General features: G+C 39.8%; 2 protein-coding genes across 7 annotated transcripts in view; one reads left to right on the top strand and one right to left on the bottom strand.

Annotated features, from left to right (window-relative positions):
- The window catches only part of B3GAT2 (beta-1,3-glucuronyltransferase 2), a 92,333-nt gene extending 87,300 nt beyond the window's left edge, over positions 1-5,033 (top strand). The window contains exons 3-4 of one of the 2 annotated variants that reach the window (XM_047760296.1): positions 4,300-4,448; positions 4,534-5,033. In XM_047760296.1, coding sequence (XP_047616252.1) covers positions 4,300-4,448; positions 4,534-4,620 — 236 coding nt within the window. In that variant the 3' untranslated portion in view covers positions 4,621-5,033. Of the gene's footprint in view, positions 1-4,299 lie in introns of both variants that reach the window. The other variant, XM_047760288.1, reaches the window with a different exon arrangement.
- A 32-nt stretch (positions 5,034-5,065) lies between these two features.
- SMAP1 (small ArfGAP 1) overlaps positions 5,066-21,695 on the bottom strand; it is a 165,821-nt gene continuing 149,191 nt past the window's right edge. For all 5 annotated transcript variants that reach the window (XM_047760249.1, XM_047760240.1, XM_047760275.1 and 2 more), the window contains 4 exons: positions 13,412-13,539; positions 9,174-9,345; positions 7,989-8,296; positions 5,066-6,002 (listed from right to left, as the gene is read on the bottom strand). In XM_047760249.1, the coding sequence (XP_047616205.1) occupies positions 5,868-6,002; positions 7,989-8,296; positions 9,174-9,345; positions 13,412-13,539 (743 nt within the window). In that variant the 3' untranslated portion in view covers positions 5,066-5,867. The remainder of the gene's footprint in view (positions 6,003-7,988; positions 8,297-9,173; positions 9,346-13,411; positions 13,540-21,695) is intronic.

Below are 21,695 nucleotides of genomic sequence, written 5' to 3'. Positions count from 1 at the left end.
TAACCCACTGAGCAAGGCCAGGGATGGAATCCATGTCCTCACAGATGCTAGTCAGGTTCTTAACCCGCTGTGTATTTTTTGGCTTTTAATCCCATCCAGCTGAGCCCAGAGTGGGCTCAATTTAGGTCTTTTAAAAATCTTCCATATTCCTACTTAACATGTTCAACCTTTCCCTAGGTTTTTGTCTTAAGCGCATTTATGTTTTAATGTCCTCGTTCTTGTACTTCTACCATCTGTGTCACTTCTGCTTAGTTTTCACTATAGGATTATAATTTCCTGCTTCTTAGTAGATTGGTCATTTTTATATCTTAGGTGTTTTAAATTCTGTTGCTAAGTACTAGAAAAACTATATACACATATATAGTGTTTAGTTATTTATGTAAGATTGCATTTATATATGTAAAATGTGTAGCAGGCATTTATTTTACATACGTATATACACACATAATTATACACACATGGGTGTGTATATGTGAGTATAATTGCTTGAATTATATATATATATTTATTTACTTTTGGGTTTTTGGGGGGATACAATTAAGTTACTTAGAAATATTTTGATTCTTTCTTGGCTTATTTCTAAAGTTTGTTAGGCAAAACCAGATAAGCCTTAATTCCATGGCTGCTCTGACCATGGACTGGTACTGTCCAAGCATGTTTACAGGTGTCCCACTGCAGCTCCGCCTTGATGGGCACCAGTGCTTGACTCTCCAGCTTCTCTCCAGTGGTTCCTTTCTTGCCCCAGAGAGTCTCACAAGCATTTGCTGATCAGACTAGGTGGGCCCGAGGAGAGCCCTCTACAGACAGCAAAGCTCTCTGCTCTCCAGTTGATGCCCTGTCAGTTCCAGCTATCTTGGCCGCCCCAAGTTCCCGATTGTGCTCCTGAGTTTGAGGAGACTGCAGAGCTGTGTGTTACCCTCCCAGAGGAACAGCCTGGAAACACACATCAGGCTAGAAAGTGGGGCATCGCTAGGGCCACATTTCTCTTCTTTCAGGGTTTTCTGTCCTGTGGTGCCTCTTTGCCAGTATGTAGAAACTATTTTTTCAAGTATCTTGTCTAATTTTTAGTTATTTAAGACAATAGGGAAAACCCAGTCCTTGTTGCTTCTGCATCGTAAGTGGAAATGGCTTTGATGGACTATGAAGAGCACTTGTTCATCAGGAAGCATACACAGAGATGGCTCAGTCCTTCTGACTGGGAGGGAACATGTCTCCACCCCTACCCCACTCCACTCGAGGAAACCAGGAGGTCCTGCCTTCACAGCCATAACCAGTGTTCATTTGCATTTTATTTTTTACACAACTGGCCAGGACAGAGGCTCCTAGTACCTCAAAATCTTCTGAAAACACCTTTAAAGCTAAATTAGTTTCACTGGAAAAAGGGAAGGGAAAATGTAATACTTGAGGCATAAAATGCTTGGAAAATGAAGAAAACTTGATACCCATCTTAGGTTGGAAGCAATGATTTAGAAGCTAAAAGCTCCTTGCCTGCTTTCAGAGACAGGATTCTTTTTTTTTTTTTTTTTTTGTCTTTTTGCTATTTCTTGGGCCGCTCCTGCACCATATGGAGGTTCCCAGGCTAGGGGTCCAATCGGAGCTGTAGCCACCAGCCTACGCCAGAGCCAGGGCAACACGGGATCAGAACTGCGTCTACAGCCTATACCACAGCTCACGGCAACGCCGGATCATTAACCCACTGAGCAAGGGCAGGGACCGAACCCGCGACCTCATGGTTCCTAGTTGGATTCGTTAACCACTGAGCCATGACAGGAACTCCAGAGGCAGGATTCTTAAGCTCCAATTTCACAGCAGGTCAGATGACTCCCCAGAAGGCAACTAGGGCTCAGCCTGGTTATCGTGTGGGTTCTGCATTGTCAGATGTGACCCACTTTCCTTGCAGAGCTCAGGGAGCAGTCTGGTGAAGAGAGTGGAGGGAGGCAGTGGGGAGCATCTGAATTATTCCCTCTCTCTTTTGTATTATATAGAAAACCACTTTGCCACAGGGGTGAGCCAGCTGCCCGCTCAATCCCTCTCTGCAGGCTGCTGGCCTCCTAGGGGCAACCTATTCTCCTGTGAAGCCAGGAAAGGGCCTTGCAGCAAAACAGCATGTAGCTTCATAACTGGCTGTCAGCTTCACCTGAAGTGGTAGATTTTTGCCATGCAACTGCTTACAGAGCTAGAAGGATATTCCCAAGCCAAAGAAAAGCAAGAAAATACTCTTAATCTGAATCCTTCAGTGGTCACGATGATCAATGTGTCAGTCTTGGGGAAGAATGAAGGAAATCAGATCACAAGTGGCTTCACATAATTTTCGCAATGACTTCTGCAGTTTGGATCCTGTTGTTTTATGAGAATGGGGAAATAAAACCAGTAACTTAAGCAATGTGAAAAATATACCAGAAGCTTCAGTGTGACTGAAAAGGGCAGACTCTCAATTAGAAGAAAAAGATGAAGCTTATTTATAAGCACATGAAAAAATCCAGAAATCTTTTGATCCTAAAATCGGAATTTAAGTCACTTTCTTGTATTAATTTGAACCTTTGGCCTTATTTATTTATTTATTTATTTTTGAGCCCCTTGGCTGTTGGAGCTATATTTGAGGAAGGCTTCAGACTTGTTGGCAAAGTCTGGTGAAATGCGAGTGGCCTAGAACTCTCACGAGCCTTTTCTTATCATCACTGTCTTCCAGTCATACATGGTGGCTAATACCACCTCCCCTCATAATGGTATTTATAGGTGTTTGTATTTATATATTTTAGGGTTCATTGAACAGCACTTTGCAGTTAGCGCAGACTTTCCATTCACTAATTTTTTTTTTTTTAATGGCCATAAAAACAGTATATAGAAGTTCCCAGGCTGGGGATCGAACCCACACCTCCACAGCAACCCAAGCCATTGCAGTCAGATTCTTAATCCACTGTACCACGGCATTCATTGATTTTATATTGGACACAAGGTGAGGAGCTGTCACTCCTCTCTTGCAGATGAAGAAATTGGGAAGTTTCAGAAACAAAGTTAAAGTGCCTTGGCTGGTTCTCAGCTGCAAGGGCCCATGAAAAACAAAAGCCTGCTAATTCTGAATTCTGCCAGAATGTGCTGCCCACTCCAGGACTGGTGGGGGTAGGAGTAGAGTCCTGAAGATAATCTTCTGTAGTCTCTGTTCTGCCTCACTCAGCACCTGCTGTACCAAGTTGTCTGCAGGTAACTTAGTGGTGAGAAGTGCTTGGAGGCAGCAGAGTCGAGAAACATGGGGCTGGTTCAGACTGGCATCTGGGGAGGTTAGGGGACGCTGGCTGTGGTCTGCCCACAGTTCCCCCAGTACAGACAGGTATCATTTGTTTTTTTGTTTGTTTGTTTTTTTGCTACCTATACTTTTGCAAAAAACAGCATAAATCAACTCAGTTAATGTAGGGAAGGGCAAAATTTTGCTAAGAAATGTTCCTGGAGATTGGTCCTCATAACTCTGGAAGGGTGTCTAGCTTTACAGTGTCAGCTTAGTCATTCCGAGCAGAGGTCCAGGGCTCCAGACTTTAAAAACAATTACAATAGCGGTGACAGCTGCTTGCTGAGATGGCTTGTAGAATACTTAACGGCTAAGCCTTTAACACACAGTTTGTTAAACTCAGATTAAATAGTAATGATTTTTCATAAGACCAAACCATTCAAGGAAATTAACACTAATTTATTTCCTTGAAAAATGAAATATAAGAAACAAATTTATCAAATGGCCCGGTATCTCCTGCACTGACTTCCAAATCCTCTACCCTTTTTAGATGGAATCAAATTGGAAACTTACACCAAATGACCAGAGTATTCATTATCTAGCTAATTGACTTGACTTCTGTTCTTCAGTCTTCTAAACCCAAGGTCCATCAAGCAGTGCTGGTTTTGGTAAAGTACACACGTGGGCCCTCAGGCCCAGGGACAGTTAGGGTGTGTGGTTCTTAGTTATTCCCAGAGCGTCAAACATAAAGAATTGGGTGTTATGACCTCTATGAAACAGCAGCTTATATAAAACACCCTTTATTATCGATAGACTCGACTTCGTATTTTACAGCAGACCCACCTGACCCTGCATGCACACACCTCAATCACAGCACCAAACGTACTGTATTGTAATGATGGGTTTTCCTTTTGAGATATGATACAGGCAATGCTCCTGTTAAACTTTGGGAACCAAGACATGGCATACGGTAGGTATTTTAAAACCCGTTTCTGATGTGACCAAAATTATATAGAAAAAAAGAGAATACACCAATATTTTAAAGACTTTTTTTTTTTTTTAAACTTTTCACAAAGGATTTGCTGTAAGCCTTCAAGTCATCTTGTCCAACCCAAAAGCTGTATTTAAGCGTCGTGGATCCCAGCCAGGGATGCAGGAATCTGACTTTCTAAAGCAGATCACAACAGTCGAAGAACTGGAACCAAAAGCCAATAACTGCACCAAGGTATTCCTTTTCCATGTGCCCCTGCCCCTGCCCCTGCTGTGTCCACATGGAGAGCATGGCTACCCACCAGGCTTCCTCTCCTCAGGTCCTCGTGTGGCACACTCGGACAGAGAAGGTTAACCTAGCCAATGAGCCCAAGTACCGCCTGGACACAGTGAGGATCGAGGTATAAACTGAAGCCACCACGGGTGCCGCAGACGGCGTGGACGCAGAGGAGAACAGGTGAGGGCAGGCTGTGGGCACCCAGGTACCGTCTGCTCTGCTCAGCACAGCAGCCAGATCACCACCTGCTGGACACCTGCTTACAGAGAGCTGGTCAGTTCCCAGAAGCTAAGTGGATGGTACAAAATGTATGCTCTTGTCCCCATTTGTTTTGCATGTTCCCCCATAACCACCTGGAAGGTCTTCGCGCGGTACAGCTAATGGCACTGCAGGGTACCATTCTGAGAATCTTAAGATGCTTTTCTCCCCATTTGGCCTTATTATACTTGGTGGAACTGAACAGGTTTTACAGATGCCAAGTATTCTGTCAGCTACACATTTCCAATTCTGAAGTAATTTTTGTAAAACTGGTGGCAGTATACATCATAGGAAATAAAACCCACAAAAAAACGGTCTATGGATTCATCCGTTTAATATAGGGATATAACATCTGTCAGTACTAGGCACCATAAAATGTAAACACAATTACCATCATGGACCTGGATACACCTTCAAGGACTGAAGTGGCTTGTTTAGTTACCCTGTTTGCATCGAGTGCACAGAAGGTCTTCATGTTAGCACTGTGTGGACACAGGAAGAGAGCCAAACTCAGAGGCAGGTACAAAACCTGACTTCTTTGAACATTTGCTAAACTAAGTTTTGTAGTGACATCCAGGTTTATCTTCCTTTCACTAGCCACGTTCCCTGTTAAGCACATCATAACAACAGCACAGTAAAGTGACTGATGGAATAAAAGAATCTGGCTACACATGGGAGCAGTGCTCAGTGACACACTTACATTCTATTTATATGATTAAACATTTGATCATACAGTACCTTCCTACAGGATTACTGGCTAATTTGGGGGTGGGGTTATACTGTTAGAAGTATTACTAACATGATAACTACTGCCCTTATATGCAAACGTTAGAGCTACAGTTGTATCGAGAGTGAAACCCATTATGCAGGTTGACTGAGCAGCTTCTCAGATAAGGTGTCTATGACGTCATGGGAGTTACGGGCAAAGGCGCCCTTGATGTGAAATGGTTTCTCAACCTGCTTTTCACCACATCAAATTTAATCAGCACAGACCAACACGGTCGATCAGATAATTCTTAATATGAACAAATGGGAAAAAAATATGTACATGAATGAACAGGGGAGCTGGATGCGTTGCAGCAAGAAGGCCGCGGGCGCCCTGGAGGAGGTGCTGCGTGCTCACTTCCACAGCTGTGTGCTGAGCGTCTGACCCGACGAGCTCCCTGCCCAGCCCGCTGTGGTGCTGGGGGGCTGGCCAAGGGCCCCCGCAGGGACCGTGCTGCCCAGGCTCAGGCCAGCCATTTGCTGGTTCACCTGTGAACATATAAAAGGTTTCCTTCACTTTCAATTCTTGTATCTTTTGACACATATATTTTATGTTACCCTATTTTATTATACATTGACTTAGTCAGGTACTAAGGTTGAAGAGTAATTCTAAGTATTTTTCATCTGTGTGAAAAGAAGTCTGAACCCTGGGGTAAAAGCAGACGACCACACAATGCTTTTTCTACAGAAAGCAAACAGCTACTGTGCTTCTTGGTCTTTATTTTCTTCCACTTTTTCACCATAAAGTGATCTTAAATCCCATTTTCTGGACAATTTCTTGTCCCCTAAAGATGTGCCAAAGCAATCTTTGAATTTGTATCTGGATATACCGAGTATGCTATTCTAACTTTCAACTATACTAGGATAGACTACTTTAACTATTAAGGACTAAGACAATGCTTCAAAGTAAAATACTCCAAAATTATTAACTATATATATGATGGCAATTACTCTGCCTTTATTAAAACCTTAAATGCCTCTACATACCTTCTAAATATTAAACAAGGTTAAAAAACATTTTTTCTTTTGCTTATCTGCCAACCACATAAACATCTAAAGTTAATTTTCATTATATAAGGTATAAGAGTACATGTATTTTTCTTCCAGACTGGAGTCATGTATGTATATAAGCATCTTAACACTTCTTCTATGGTACTCTTACTTCTAAGATTGATGATAAATGAGGGAAAGGCAAGAAGATCACCACAAAGTAGAGGGGATTCAAAACCTACTACACTCAGGGCTGGATTGTATTAGTAAAGTTCATTTTGTTTGTAACTTTTCAAAGACACTAGTATTAACCACATCACTGATGGGGCCTAAGTGTCTGGAGGGCAGCTCACTTTTTCCTAGGTACTAAAGGCTGTTTTGAGAAGATGCCACCGAGGGAGTATTGGAGAACAACATCCCCCTTCAGCCTGCCTGGAGGTAAAGCAGTGTTAATTCCTTACCAGTTTGTAGCACCCCAGCCTGAGTTGCATGTGCTTAAGCACTCTGGCTGCACAAAAGCTGACATTCAATACTTACAATTTCTGAGATGCCCAGAAAGCAGAGACTGATGTCATGCAGATATTCCTTTAAATAGTGATAGTAAAAATAACCTGGAACACTCATAGTGGTTTTGCTGATGTCAGTTAGAAATCCCTATATACTATTCCCTGAATGCTGACTGGAACAGAAATCAAGGTCACTAAAATACTAGAGAAATCAAATAGGAAGTATACCAAGAAGAAGAGTTGGGGCATGAACCTAAGTCTGAGGGCCTCTGTCTGTGGAGCCAGAGGGGAGTCAGGATGGATCTCGAAGACCTCATACTAAAACTTTGTCTCCTGGCTCTAACTTGGGTAGAAGAGTTTCTAATGTGAAGGGATATCTGACACAAATATGGACTTGTTCTTATCTTACAGGAATTCTTGAACTAGTGGATATTCTTTTTAAACATAAATGTGATTATAAGATTATAAGATTAAGAAGGAAATACAACTTTACAAACATTTTTGATCAAAAGCACTTTTTATAAATCCACGGTCAATAAGCCATCCAGGGAGAATAGTCTAGCTCTCTCAAATAATAGTGCTTTGAGAAAAACTTTTATAATTCGTGAAAGTTACCAAAAATCCCCCAAATTATTAGTGAAAATAGGGTGGTCTATAAAAACACTCCACCAGGAAGCTGGGTTAAAGCCTGGTGCTTCAAAGAATATCCATGGTAATTTCTAGCTGTTACAGACAGATTAAGGATATTCATCATTATAGCTGTGTTATAATCTGAAATGAAAAAAGGCTTAACATTTCTCTACAGAATATTCTAAATACAGGAACAATGACCGTTCATTTGTCTATTCAGTTTTGACCTCTTATTATCCTACTCAATTATTTCTGCTAGATTGTTAGATTTAAATACAAATAAAACCATTTAGAAAACAAATCTGGCTTCTTAGGATTTTGGAGCAGCTGGAGAGAAAACGACCCCTACCTGTGAGAGATTCCACTGGGGCTGCTGTGCTGGCGGCAGGCCAAACTTGCTCTGGGGTGCACCCATCTGTCCCACCATTCCTCCGGGGGGGCCAACCACACCTGGGGGAAGCGGCAACACTCCAGTCTGTGCGTTTCCCATGAAGCCGTTGGGCATGGGCATGCCAGCCATCATGCCTGCGCTCTGTCCCATCATGTTTCCCACAAGGCCGGGAGCTGCAGGCACAGGCACGCCCATGGATGGAAAGCCTTGAAATGCAGTCGGTGCTTGTGAGGTAAATGGTATATTTGTGGGTCCCATAAATACTCCTGTATCATAAACACCATTGAGAGAAGATGAACGAAGAAAAACGGGCTACTGTAAACAGCTGCACTCACTTCTATAAGCACAGAAAAAGGATGACGATCTTTCTGAACAGCAAAAATTTTAATTGTGCTCTAGCTGCTCCCACTGCTCAGACCAGTTCACATCTACACCCTCAGAGCTGGTTGCTTCCAGAGTGAAGACAAATCAGTTATGAACCTGAGCAGATTTAATGAGAATAAAAAGATCCTGTACAATAGCTACATAAAATATCCATTGTGAAGACCAAACTACACAGCATGAGATTGTGTTTCTACTGATTTGCACCACTGGTCTCATTACCAAATAAACAAGTCAGAGTTGACTGTGTCTGGTTTTTATGGAAGCAGCTGGGATGTCATGTAATTTCAACTCATAAGTAAAATGCAGCCCATTATTTCAGAGGAAATGGTCTGACAGATTAAAACTGTAAATAAATCTTAACAGTGCTAGTATTTATAATTATTGAAAACTCAAAAGCTTTTTTTGATTTCATGCGACAGTTCAAACTGCATAAAAAAATACCCATACCATAGTTATAAACGTTATGCAAATCAATTTTTCAAAAATAATCCATGTCCTATAAAGCTTGCGAAATGATATTAACTGGCATATGCCCAGCTTGTTGTTATTAAAAGAATAAAGTTTTGTGCATCCTGTATGTGCTTTTTAATCCTAATGCTCCATTCATTTCAGTTTTGTAGTTGTGTAAACTGCAACAAGAGCACTTGTTACACAGGGCAAACAGGGAAGAAATATAATTGACATTATGTAGCAACAAAGGATACATTCTAGTAATGTCATTGCAATTCACTGAAAGCAGACTTCAAAATGCATTATTACCAGGAGCACTCTGCTGCTGGAGGGTCCCTGTGCCATACAGAGATAAGATGGAGTCTTTGGAGAGTTGCTTCTTTGCCACCTCTTCTGACTTTGTAGTTTGCTCAGTGAACAGATCCAAATCCCCAGATGTCACTGTAGACAGAGGAGCAGCTGCTGGTACAGAGGACGTCCCCTGAGACAGATACCAAAACAAGCTGTTGAATTCAGCATACTAAAACATAGCTCTTCCATTACTTGAAACCCAAATGAAGTTATGAAATTAGAAATTAAACAATTGTAGAAGGTAAAAATGGTAACATTAAAGGGAATCATTTACAAGCCCAAGAAGCAAAGTCAACATCTAAGATAAAAGTACATTTCCGAGTTTAAAATCTGCTAACGTAAAAGAAGCAGATGAAACTTCCTCCCTGATAACTGTGCTTACGTGCTGGACTGATACGGCTTTTGCCCATCTCATCCTGACCACAGTGGGTTCAACAATAGGTATGTGGTGATGCCTCGGGTATCACCATCCTGGGAGATGCTCGGGCATCTCCTGCAGCAATTACTGCTTCAAAGGAACTGGTATCCCTTGGAATAAAGAACATTTCTGCAACTACAGCAGACCAAGAGGGTGCTGCAATAACTCATTTTGTCGTCTTTGGGGGAAAAAAAAAAGTTTTTGAAGAGCTATATTGTGATATTTTTATGAAGCTCATCTTGTCTGCTTTAACCACAGCATTAGAATGCTTCCAGTCTACTCAGAAATAAGGTACAGCAAAACTTCAACCACCTACACTCTCACCCATACCTTGTATTCCACTTGTGGATGGGGTAAATGAACACAAAAACAAGAATTTTCACTTAATCTCCAGTATCCTGCACACAGACACTATTAGTCACAAGTGACTAATACTTGGACGGTGCTCACATGGCCAGTTGTTTATTCCAGGGGTGGGGGTGGGTGGTGTGCATGTGCTCCATCTGCCAGCACTACAGCTCCAAGGTTAAATATTCACTTGCACTGTATATTGGGAATTGACTTAGATATGAAGAGTTTCAAAGAATTCTATGAAGACTTGTAAAAACTGGGTAAGAGTCCTCAAGCTCTAGAATAAGATCAGCAGCAAGAAGTTAAATCATGTATAATCATGTATATGGTTTGTCTTTAATTTTTTAAAATTCAAATATTCAATGTCTTTGTTAAAAAACCTTCCAACAAATTCAATCCAAGCGTTATGCTTACAGTCTGACCAAGCAGCATGGCTAGAAGTGTTCACATGGCCGCCTGTCTCTTAGGGGGGTGGGGTGTGTATATGTATGTTCCACTTGCCAGCCCAACTCCAAGATTAAAGGACAGCTTCTGCCCATCAGTGTACACTTTCGGAGGCTGCAGGACCCCTAACCAAAGGCCCCCTGGCTGTCTGGGGTCTTAGGGCTGAACCAAGGACAGCCCACAGCACTTGAGTAAGTAGGGCCAGGTACTGTGGGTGTATGTATATTATAGACAGATCAGGAAAGGGATGGCCTCTTTGTGTCACCTTTGGGGACAATGAAATGCCTCCCCTTTACCCCCAGTTCACATGTCCTCTCCAATCAGCTGAGTGTGTCCAACCCCTCAGGGAAGACTGCACAGCCAGGTACGAAATCAGATAATGACATCAGTCCAGCGCATACTCACACAAGTGGGAAAGCTTTTACTGGAATTTGTATGACACTCACAAAATAAAATGAGTGAAAGAAGAAAGGGTTCAGAGTAACTCCTGCTGGGGTCCATTCAATTTCACGTAATAAAACCTCACCAAAATTAGTAAATTATGTGCCAGTGTGTGCAGAAAATGTGTACTTCAACCTACCCTCCCCTGATTTTCAAAGACATTATTTTGAAAACAGTTTAGATGGAAGGTAGTTCTGTTCACCCAATTATTTCAGAGGGCTCAATAAAACGGACACGATTTTGGTCCAAATAAATGGTTCCAGAAAAAGAATTAGGTGTGACTTTTAAAAACTGCCCTGCTGTCTTCTCAGTTACGATGCAGAATGCCTGAAACATGAAGGCCGGAGCAGCCCCTCATGAAGGAGGAGCTGCACCCCCAGTTTTCCGTGAGAGAAATGTCACTGTTGCACTCACTGCCCTGACTCTGAACAAAGCACGGAGGTAACTGAGGCCTCAGCTCTGGGGCTTGTACTCCAGGCTGCCCGCAAATAAGCCCTCATACCCTTCGAATCTAAAGAATCTAGCAGATGAGCTGGCCTCACCAGAACGCTCCACCAAAGGAAATTGCTTTTTATGCTCACATTGTCAAATATCCTAAATACTTCTTTTTATAACCACAATATTAGCATTAGAATTTTTTTTTACCATCACAGGCATACCCCATGCCCACACACTTTCACAAGGTAATTAATGTTAATTGAAACAATAGTAGCAATACTTAGTCCTTCTTCATATGTGCTGGGGGAGGGAGAAGGGGCAAAGCCATAAAATAAAGCTATCTTCTCTGAAAATAAACAGTAATGCTGCAGATAATCTGGATAAAGATCCACTTAAACTAATGATTCTTAAGAAATCTATTGGCTCAATTCTAGTGTTAATTATGCAATGACTATCATTATGACAATAAATATAATCTAATAAAAACATGTATAATTAGTCATCTTTACAAGACAAAGCATAGGTTCTTGCTAAAGCTTTCCATCCAAACAATTCCACTTGGCTCAGTTTTTCTAGAGAAAAGCAAATACTTCACCTCAAAAATTACACTGAATTAATAATAAACTCATTGCTTATCTGTAAATTTAAAGTAGCATCTTAAGTTGTATGCTTAAGAGTAACCTACAGTCCTAAAACTTTATACATTTCACCTTAAAGATAAATACTGCATGGTATCAGTTATATATGGAATCTTAAAAAAAAGTTCAACTCATAGAAACAGAGCAGAATGGTGGCTGCCAGGGCCTGGGGAGTGGAAGAAATATAAAGGTAGAAATGTTCAGTTATAAGATGAATAAGATCTGAGGATCTAATGTATAACAGAATAGCTATAGATGATTATACTGTACAGTATACCTGAAATTGGATCAAAGCAGATTTTAAGCATTCTCGCAAAAAAAAAAAAAAATAACTGTGAGATGACAGATGTGCCAATTACCTTGATGGTAGGTAATTTTCACAATACATATATCAACTCATTACATTATATGCTTTAGATATAATTTTATTTTTCAATTATACATCAATAAAGCTGAAAAAATATTTAAAATATTTAACAATTTACAATTCTAAAAAAGGAATAAAGGCAAAAAAGAAATTTTATATCATGTCAAGAAGACAAGTCAAAATTTCTTTACTGGTTTTTTTTTTTTTTTTGCTTTTTAGGGCAGCACCTGCAGTAAGTTCCCAGGCTAGCAATTAAATCAGAGCTACAGCTGCAGGCCTATACCATAGCCACAGAAATGCCAGATCTGAGCTGCATCTTTGACCTACACCACAGCTCATGGCAATGCCAGATCTTTAACCCACTGAGCAAGGCCAGGGATCGAACCTGCATTCTCATGGATACTAGTCAGGTTCATTACTGCTGACCCACAATGGGAACTCCCAACTGATACTTTTTTAAAAATTCCAATCATTAATATTATTTTCTAAATAGTTTTTAGAAAGTCATTAAAATAAAAAAAGAAATGTAGGTCTTAAGGCTAACAAAATATTCTATCTTCAAAAAAAGAGTATGAGTACTGAGTTTGCTACAATTTCTTGTTCTTCATTTTCCTGAAACCAGAAGGAAACACTATCTGGGGGACGCCAAAATAGAGCACAAGAAAAGAACTACTGGCTCCCAGACAACATTTATACATTCACAGTTTAAAAACCTCTTAAAAAAGTATCCTTGTTGATCACAATTAAGGTTGAAATTGTCTGAGTTTTCCCAGACAACTAAACACTAACTGTCTAAAGCACGGGGTTCGAAAACTTTAGACAGTGATTATTTAGGCTTTATGGGTCATACAATGACGCAACCACTCAATTTACTTTTGTAGAGTGAAGGCAGCCACAGACAATGTGTACATAAACTGTAGTGGCTGTGTTCCAATAAATCTTTATTGGCAAAAACAAGCTGCAGGCTAAGTAAGTTTGTCAATTCAAGGCCTAAAGATCAAGAGGCTTTCAAATCCGAAACAATTCAAAATTAAAACTTTGTAACTTCCCCAAAAGAAAATAAACAGTGATCCTGTAAAACCACATTCTTACCACATACCTGACCTGGGGGCATGACAGTTGCGGGTAAGGGATTAGAAATCATGGGTCCAAAGATGTCCAGATCATCATTCAGGGCTGGCATCGTGGCTGTGTTCCCATTTGTCACTGGTGCTTCGGCAGGCCCATCTGAAAAGAAATTCTTGTCTTAATGATTATAGCATCTCTTAAGTTAATTGAAACATGGCATTATTTTAAAAATTGGATTTCCCTTCTGGCACAGAGGGTTAAGGATCTGGTGCTGTCACTGTAGCAACTTAGGTCACTGCTATGGCATGGTTTCAATCCCTGGCCTAGGAACTTCCACATGCCTCAGACTTAGCCAAAAAAAATAAATACATAAATAAATAATTAATGTATGCTTAAAAGTTCAAAAAGTTAAAATATATGCCTTCTACCCCACACTCTATCCTCTTTCCCAAAGAAACCACTTCCAGTTTTATTCTCACAGAAATATCCTTTAACCCTCTAGTTTCTAAGTATATATACAAACTCCTTTTTTTTTTTTGTCTTTTTGCCATTTCTTGGGCCGCTCCCGCACCATATGGAGGTTCCCAGGCTAGGGGTCGAATCGGAGCTGTAGCCACCGGCCTACACCAGAGCCACAGCAACGCGGGATCCGAGCCGCGTCTGTGACCTACACCACAGCTCACGGCAACGCCAGATCGTTAACCCACTGAGCATGTTCCTAGTCAGATTCGTTAACCACTGCGCGACGACGGGGAACTCCGCAAACTCCTTTTAATACATGGTATTATGCTATTCACATTATTCTGTGTCCTGATGCTTCCTTTTATATAAGGTACTATTCTGAGTACTTTACATATATTAATTTACTTAATCCCCACAACCTTATGAGGCAGACACTATTTTTGAGACAACTGGCTAAGTTGCAATTTGATACCATGTTCCTACAAATAATGCCTCTTCGTAAATGTGTCAGTCCAGAATTTCCAAGGTTGGGGGTTGGGAGTTGGAGGCGGTACAGTGGAGACAGTCTGTGAGCACGGTATTTCAAAGAATGGGACATCTGACACAGCTCAAGGAACAGTTCAGAACACTACAACTCCAATCTCTTGGGACTTAACTTTTTTTATATATATATTCAAGTTGATAAGCATTTGAACTTACATTTGTATACTGTTAAGGTATGGATTGAAGTTGATTTTTTTTGCATTTGGATATGCCATATTTAAAAGACCATCCTTTGTCCATCATATTGCCTTTGTACTTCTCTTGAAAATCAGTTGCTCATCTTGTATGAGTGTTTCTCTGGACCCCTGTTATTTTTCATTGATCAATTCATCTATCTAGACGTCAGTAACCCGTTGTTGTTGTTGTTGTTTGGTCTTTTTGCCATTTCTTGGGCGGCTCCCACGGCATATGGAGGTTCCCAGGCCAGGGGTCTAATCAGAGCTGTAGCCACCGGCCTACACCACAGCCACAGCAACTCAGGATCCGAGCCGCATCTGCAGCCTATACCACAGCACACGGCAACGCCGGATCCTTAACCCACTGAGCAAGGGCAGGGACCGAACCCACAACCTCATGGTTCCTAGTCAGATTCGTTAACCACTGTGCCACGATGGGAACTCCCTATCAGAAACTTCTATTTAAACAATTCACAACCTCATTTGATCTCTCTTTGCTACGTCACACACTCCTCAGGGGTAAATCAGGCATCTTCTAAAACTTCATCAAGGAAGGGGATGGATGTCTTGTCAGCATAGGTACTCAAATATTTGACAAATTTAATGGAAGACCTACCATGTTCTGGGTATTTATATCACAACCCACAGAAACTCACAGGTTTCTTCTCTTTTTTGAAGTATAATTATAGAAATTAGTATCTTTTGTTTCCCTAGTTTCAGTGAAAAATTAAGTTCAATGAATAAACAGTCACAACAAAATATTCTTTACTACTTAATTTATAAAAGTGTGTATGAAACCCATAAAGTGTTTGGGAGAGACCAACTGCAAATATTTTCAATTACTTTTCAGTGATATTACATTATCAGAACCATAAGAATAATCAGTATATATCTTTATGTGTTAGGTATGTTATATCTCTATCAAGCATTGCAAACAACTTAAAGGTAAAGCAGTAAAATAATGCAAATGTTATTACTAATGTATAATATATGGAATTATATATATGTTAATATTTTATAAAAATATAAAATATTTTATATATAATATACAGAATTTTAAGCTCACAAAAACTGACATAAAATGACTCACAAAATGAAAGTTTTTTCCATTTCTAACTCATTCAAAATGGCAATATTCATTTTGAAGTTAAACCTCTTTGAAGAGCTTTTACACTTTCTGGTCCTTGCCACACTCTGCTTACCTGGTGTGAGATACATCACGTAAATATGAATCAAAAATAAAGTATTTTGGAGTTCCCGTCGTGGCGCAGTGGTTAACGAATCCAACTAGGAACCATGAGGTTGCGGGTTCAATGCCTGGCCTGGCTCAGTGGGTTAAGGATCCAGCATTGCCGTGAGCTGTGGTGTAGGTCACAGACGCGGCTCAGATCCTGCATTGCTGTGGCTCTGGCGTAGGCCTGTGGCTCCGGCTCCAATTAGACCCCTAGCCTGGGAACCTCCATATGCCGTGGGAGCGGCCCAAGAAATGGCAAAAAGACAAAAAATAAAAAAATAAAGTATTTTAGAAGGACAGGGTATCTACATTAAAAATATAACTAAAGGAACATATTCACAACAACTCAGTAAAGAAACTCAAACAGAGATTTCCTGTTGTGGCTACGTGGAAAGGAATCTGACTAGTAACCATGAGGATGCGAGTTCAATCCCTGGCCTTGTTCAGTGGATTAAGGATCTGGCGTTGCCGTGAGCTGTGCTGTAGGTCATAGACACAGCTTGGATCCCGTGTGGCTATGGTGTAGGCCGGCAGCTGTAGTTCTGATTGGACCCCTAGCCTCGGAACTTCCATATGCCGTAGGTGTGGCCCTAAAAAGAAAAAAACAAAAAACAAAAAAGAAACCAGGCAAAGTGTATTCTTTAAAAAAAGAAAAAACCGTCAAATAACAATGCCACGTAAGCCAGTGGGGCTTTAACCCATACACTGTACAGCTGAGGACCAGGAAAACCACCTCATCAAACAGACATGTGCAATTCTATGACATGAATAAAGAAGCACTTTATTAGCAAAAAATATGACTATATTACATGCAACTTAAACTCACAAACAGAAGTACATGTCCTCCAAAACAAACCACAACTGAAAGAAACAAAAGTAAAAAAAAAAAAAGGGAGTTCCCACCATGGTTCAGTGGTTCCCACCATGGTTCAGTGGTAACAAACCCGACTAGTATCCATGAGGATCCCTGGCTTTGCTCAGTGGGTTAAGGATCCAGCATTGCTGTGAGCTGTGGTGTAGACTGCAGATGAAGTTCAGATCCCATGTTGCTGTGGTGTAGACTGACAGCTATAGCTCAGATTCAACCCCTAGCCTGTTTATTTCCATATGCCACAGGTACAGCCCTTAAAAAAAAAAAAAAAAAAAAAAGACAAGTTGAATGTAACTATTTATAGTTTTTCAGTAAAACATTTCCCCTGTTTAGACAACCCACAGAATAAGAGAAAAATAGCTGCAAATGAAGCAACCAACAAGGGATTGATCTCCGAAATATACAAATAGTTCATGGAGCTCAACATCAGAAAAACAAACCCAAAAGTTGAAAAAGGTGAGAATCTGAGTTCACTGAAATTTACAAGTTCTGTTTTTCAAAAGATACCATTAAGAAAATAAAAAGATGGAGTTCCCATCGTGGCTCAGTGGTTAATGAACCCGATTAGCATCCATGAGGACCAGGTGAGCTGTGGTGTAGGTCGCAGATGAGGCCTGTATCCCGTATTGCTGTGGCACAGGCCAGCAGCTACAGCTCTGATTTAACCCCTAGCCTGGGAACCTCCATATGCTGTAGGTATGGCCCTAAAAAGACAAAAAAAAAAAAAAAGAGAGAGAGAGATGGAAAAGAACAAGGCAGAAGGCATAACCCTCCCAGATTTCAGGCAGTAGTACAAAGCTACAGTAAACTTAACAGTGTGGTGTGGTCACAAAAACAGACATATGGATCAGTGGAACAGAATAGAAAACCCAGAAATAAACCCAGACACCTACTGTCAATAAATTTTTATCAAAGGAGGCAACAATATACAATGGAGAAAAGATAGTCTTGAACTTCATTCAGCAAGTGGTGCTGGAAAAGTTGGACAGTTGCATGCAAATCAATGAAGTCAGAACACACCCTCATAACATACACAAAAATAAACTCAAAGATTTAAATATAAGACATGACACTATAAAACTCCTAGAAGAGAACACAGGCAGAACATTCTCTGACATAAATTATACCAATGTTTTCTTAGGTCAGACTCCCAAGGCAATAGAAATAAAAGCAAAAATTTAAAAATGGGATATAATCATACTTACAAGATTTTGTACAGCAAAAGAAACCATAAACAAAAAAAGACAACCTATGGACAGGGAGGAAATATTCGCAAACAATGCGACCAATGAGGGCTTAATTTCCAAAATATACACATAGCTATACTGTTCAAGTATTTTGGAAATTATACAAACCCAATCAAAAAATGGTCATAAGTTCTAAATAGAAATTTCTTTTCAGATTCACCTCCTAGAGTAATGAAAATAAAAACAAAGATTTTGCACAGCAAAGGAAATAAAATGAAAAGACAACTTACAGAATGGGAGAAAATATTTGCAAATGAAGTGACTGACAAGGGATTAATCTCCAAAATATACAAACAATTCATATAGCTCAACAACAAAAAACCCAGTCAAAAATGAGCAAAAGTTCTAAAAAGACATTTCTCCAAAGAAGACATACATATGGCCAAAAAAAACCACATGAAAAGATGTTCAACATCATTAATTATTATTAGAGAGATACAAATCAAAACTACTATAAGGTACCTACCACCTTATACCAGCTAGAATGGCCATCATCAAGAAGTCTACAAATAATAAATGCTGTAGAGGGTGGGTGGGAAAGTGAAGCCTCCTGCACTGTTGGGAATGTAAATTGGTGCAGCCACTATGGAAAACAGTATAGAGGTTCCTTAAACTAAAAATGGAAGGACCAGATGATTCAGCAATCCCACTCCCAGGAATATACCTAGAGAAAACTATAATTTAAAAAGACACATGCACCCCAATGTTCACTGTAGCACTACTTACAAGAGCCAAGATATGGAAGCAACCTAAATGTCAATCAACAGATGAATAGATAAAGGTATATTATAGCATTTATGCATATATAACAGAATATTACTCAGCCATTAAAAAGAATGAAATAATGCCATTTGCGGCAACATGGATGGACTTAGGAGGTTATCATACTAAGTACAAAAAAGATATCCTATGCTGTCTTTTATATGGGGAATCTTAAAAAATGATACAAATGAACTCATTTATAAAACAGAAACAGACTCCCAGACATAGAAAACAAACTTGTAGCTACCAAAGGGGATAGGGGGTTGGGAATGGCATACACGCACTGTGGTGTATGGAACGACTGGCCAACAGGGAGCTGCTGCATAACACAGGGAGCTCTACCCAATATTCTGTAATAATCTGTATCAACTATACTTCAATAAAAATTTTTAAAAAAGCAAATGAAAAGATGTTAAAACATCAAAAATTATTAGAGAAATTCAAATCAACACTACAATGATGTATCACCTCACATTCAAAAGTCTACAAGTAACAAAGGCTGTGAGAGGGTGTGGAGCAAAGGGATCCTCCCTACGCTGTTGCTGGGAATTTAAATTGGTGTAACCACTATGGTGAACAGCATGTAAGTTCCTTTAAAAAAAAAAAACAAAAAACAAACAAACAAACAAACAAAAAACTAAAAATAGGAGTTCCTGTTGTGCCTCAGTGGGTTAAGAACCTGACACAATGCCTGTAAGGATGCAGGTTTGATCTCTGGCCTCGATGGATGGGTTACGGATCCAGCATTGCCACAAGCTGCAGTGCGGGTCACAGATGCAGCCTGGATCCAGTACTATTGTAGCTATGGCACAGGCTGGCAACTGCAGCTCCAATTCTCGACCCCTAGCCTGGGAACTTCCACATGCTTCAGGTAAAGCCCTTAAAAAAACAAAACAAAACAAAACAAAAAAAGAGTAGGAGTTCTTGCTGTGGCACAGTGGGTTAAGATTCTGACCACAGTGGTTCAGGCTATTGCATCACTGCAGGTTCGATCCCTGGCCTGGCACAGTGGGTTAAAGGACTCAGCATTGCCACAGCTGTGGCATAAGTCACAGCTGCAGCTCAGATTCAATCCCTGGCCTGGGAACTTCCATTTGCTGCAGGTGTGGCTATTAAAAAAAAAAAAAAAAAAAACTAAAAAGAGAGAGAGAGCTACCACATGTTCCAGCAATCCCACTGCTGGACATACATCCAGAGAAAATTCTATTTCAAAAAGATACATGCACCCCAATGTTTACTGCAGCACTATTTACAATAGCCAAGACATGGAAGCAATGTAAAAGTCCATCAACAGAGGCATGGATAAAGAAGATGTGTTATACATATATACAATGGAGTATTACTCAGCCATAAAAAAGAATGACAAAATGCCATTTGCAGCAACAGAGTTGGACCCAGAAATCATACTAAGACAGAGAAAGGTAAGTATATGATATCGCTTATATGTGAAATCTCAAAAAATGATATAAATGAACTTATTTACCAAATAGAGTCACACAAAACAAACTTATGGTTTCCAAAGAGGAAAGATGAGGGGGAGGGATACGTTAGGAGTTTGGGGTTAACACAAACACACTACTTTATATAAAATAGATAATCAATAAGGACCTACTGTACAGCACAGGGAATGTACTAAATATTCTGTAATAACCTATATGGGAAAAGAATCTGAAAAAGAGTGGATATATGTATAACTGAATCACTTTTCTGTACACCTGAAACTAATATAACATTGTAAATCGCCTATACTCCAATATAACATAAAAATTAAATTTGAAAATTTTTCCTGTTTCTGGGAGTTCCCATTATGGCACACTGGAAACAAATCTGCCTAGGAAACATGAGGTTGCAGGTTCAAGCCCTGGCCTCGCTCAGTGGGTTAAGGATCCGACACTGCCATGAGCTGTGGTGTAGGCCTCAGATGAGGCTTGGATCTGGCATTGCTGTGGCATAGGCCAGCAGCTGAAGCTCCGATTAGACCCCTAGCCTGGGAACCTCCATATGCTGCAGGTGTGGCCCTAAAAAGCAAAAAAAAAAAAAAAAAAAAAAAAATTCCTGTTTGACATGATAGCAAACACTAACAATTAGGACAAATTTATTTAAAAAACCTTAAGCATGAGATAATATTAACATTATTATTGTTATTAATTACTACTATTTTGGGTGAATTGAGCAAATGTTCTCAATTGATTTTTTTTACCACTGGACACGCCAATTTATACAACACCAGTGAGCTCAGGATGAGGTGTGTGAAAGTGCAGTAGTAAGTAGAGGCTCATATACTACAGGCAAATAACCTATTTTCATTACTTATATAAACTGTACGTCTTTTAGAAATTCTAAGTCTGTTCTAAGTGGTATATTATACTCCACTAAGAATACTAACTTACTTATGCTTTCAAATGTAAACCTTATTCAATATCTAGTAGTACATTACCTGACCTATAAAACAACATGTGGCACTTTATTTGGTTTTCAAAGTCTTATTTTACCTTTCACACCCTCAGATCACATATGTGACTAATAACAGCCAACACTCAGAACAGTGCTGGTTTTGTGCCAAGCCTAAAAAAATACAAATAAACATGTAAACACATGAATACACTTGTTTCATCTTTATAAGACACTATGAGAGAGGTACATTTAATTACTCTCCTTCACAGATGGCAAAAAATGTTAAACTTGTCCAGTGTCACAAAGCTAAAACAATGTCTTAGACTGTAATCTTAAATATAGTTTTTAGTATAAAAGCAACACACTCGTAAAAAAAATGTAAACCTTGCAAAAATTAGCTTTTTAAACCTCACCATGGTATGATGGTTGCACAAAAATGTGAATGTATTTAATGCCACTAAACTGTACACTTAAAAATGATTAAAATGGTAAATTTTATCTTAGGTGTATTTCACCCAACAAAAAGCCCCTACCATTCATTTTCAATGTTTATAAACATATTAAAAAATGCTTAAAACAGTGTATATATAAAAATAGTTTTAAGTAAAACTGTGTATGTTATGTGG

The sequence above is a fragment of the Phacochoerus africanus genome, chromosome 2 (genome assembly GCF_016906955.1).
Source record: "Phacochoerus africanus isolate WHEZ1 chromosome 2, ROS_Pafr_v1, whole genome shotgun sequence".
Classification (NCBI taxonomy): domain Eukaryota; kingdom Metazoa; phylum Chordata; class Mammalia; order Artiodactyla; family Suidae; genus Phacochoerus; species Phacochoerus africanus.
The sequence above is the reverse complement of the archived record's forward strand: the minus strand, read 5'-3'. Positions and strand labels throughout refer to the sequence as shown.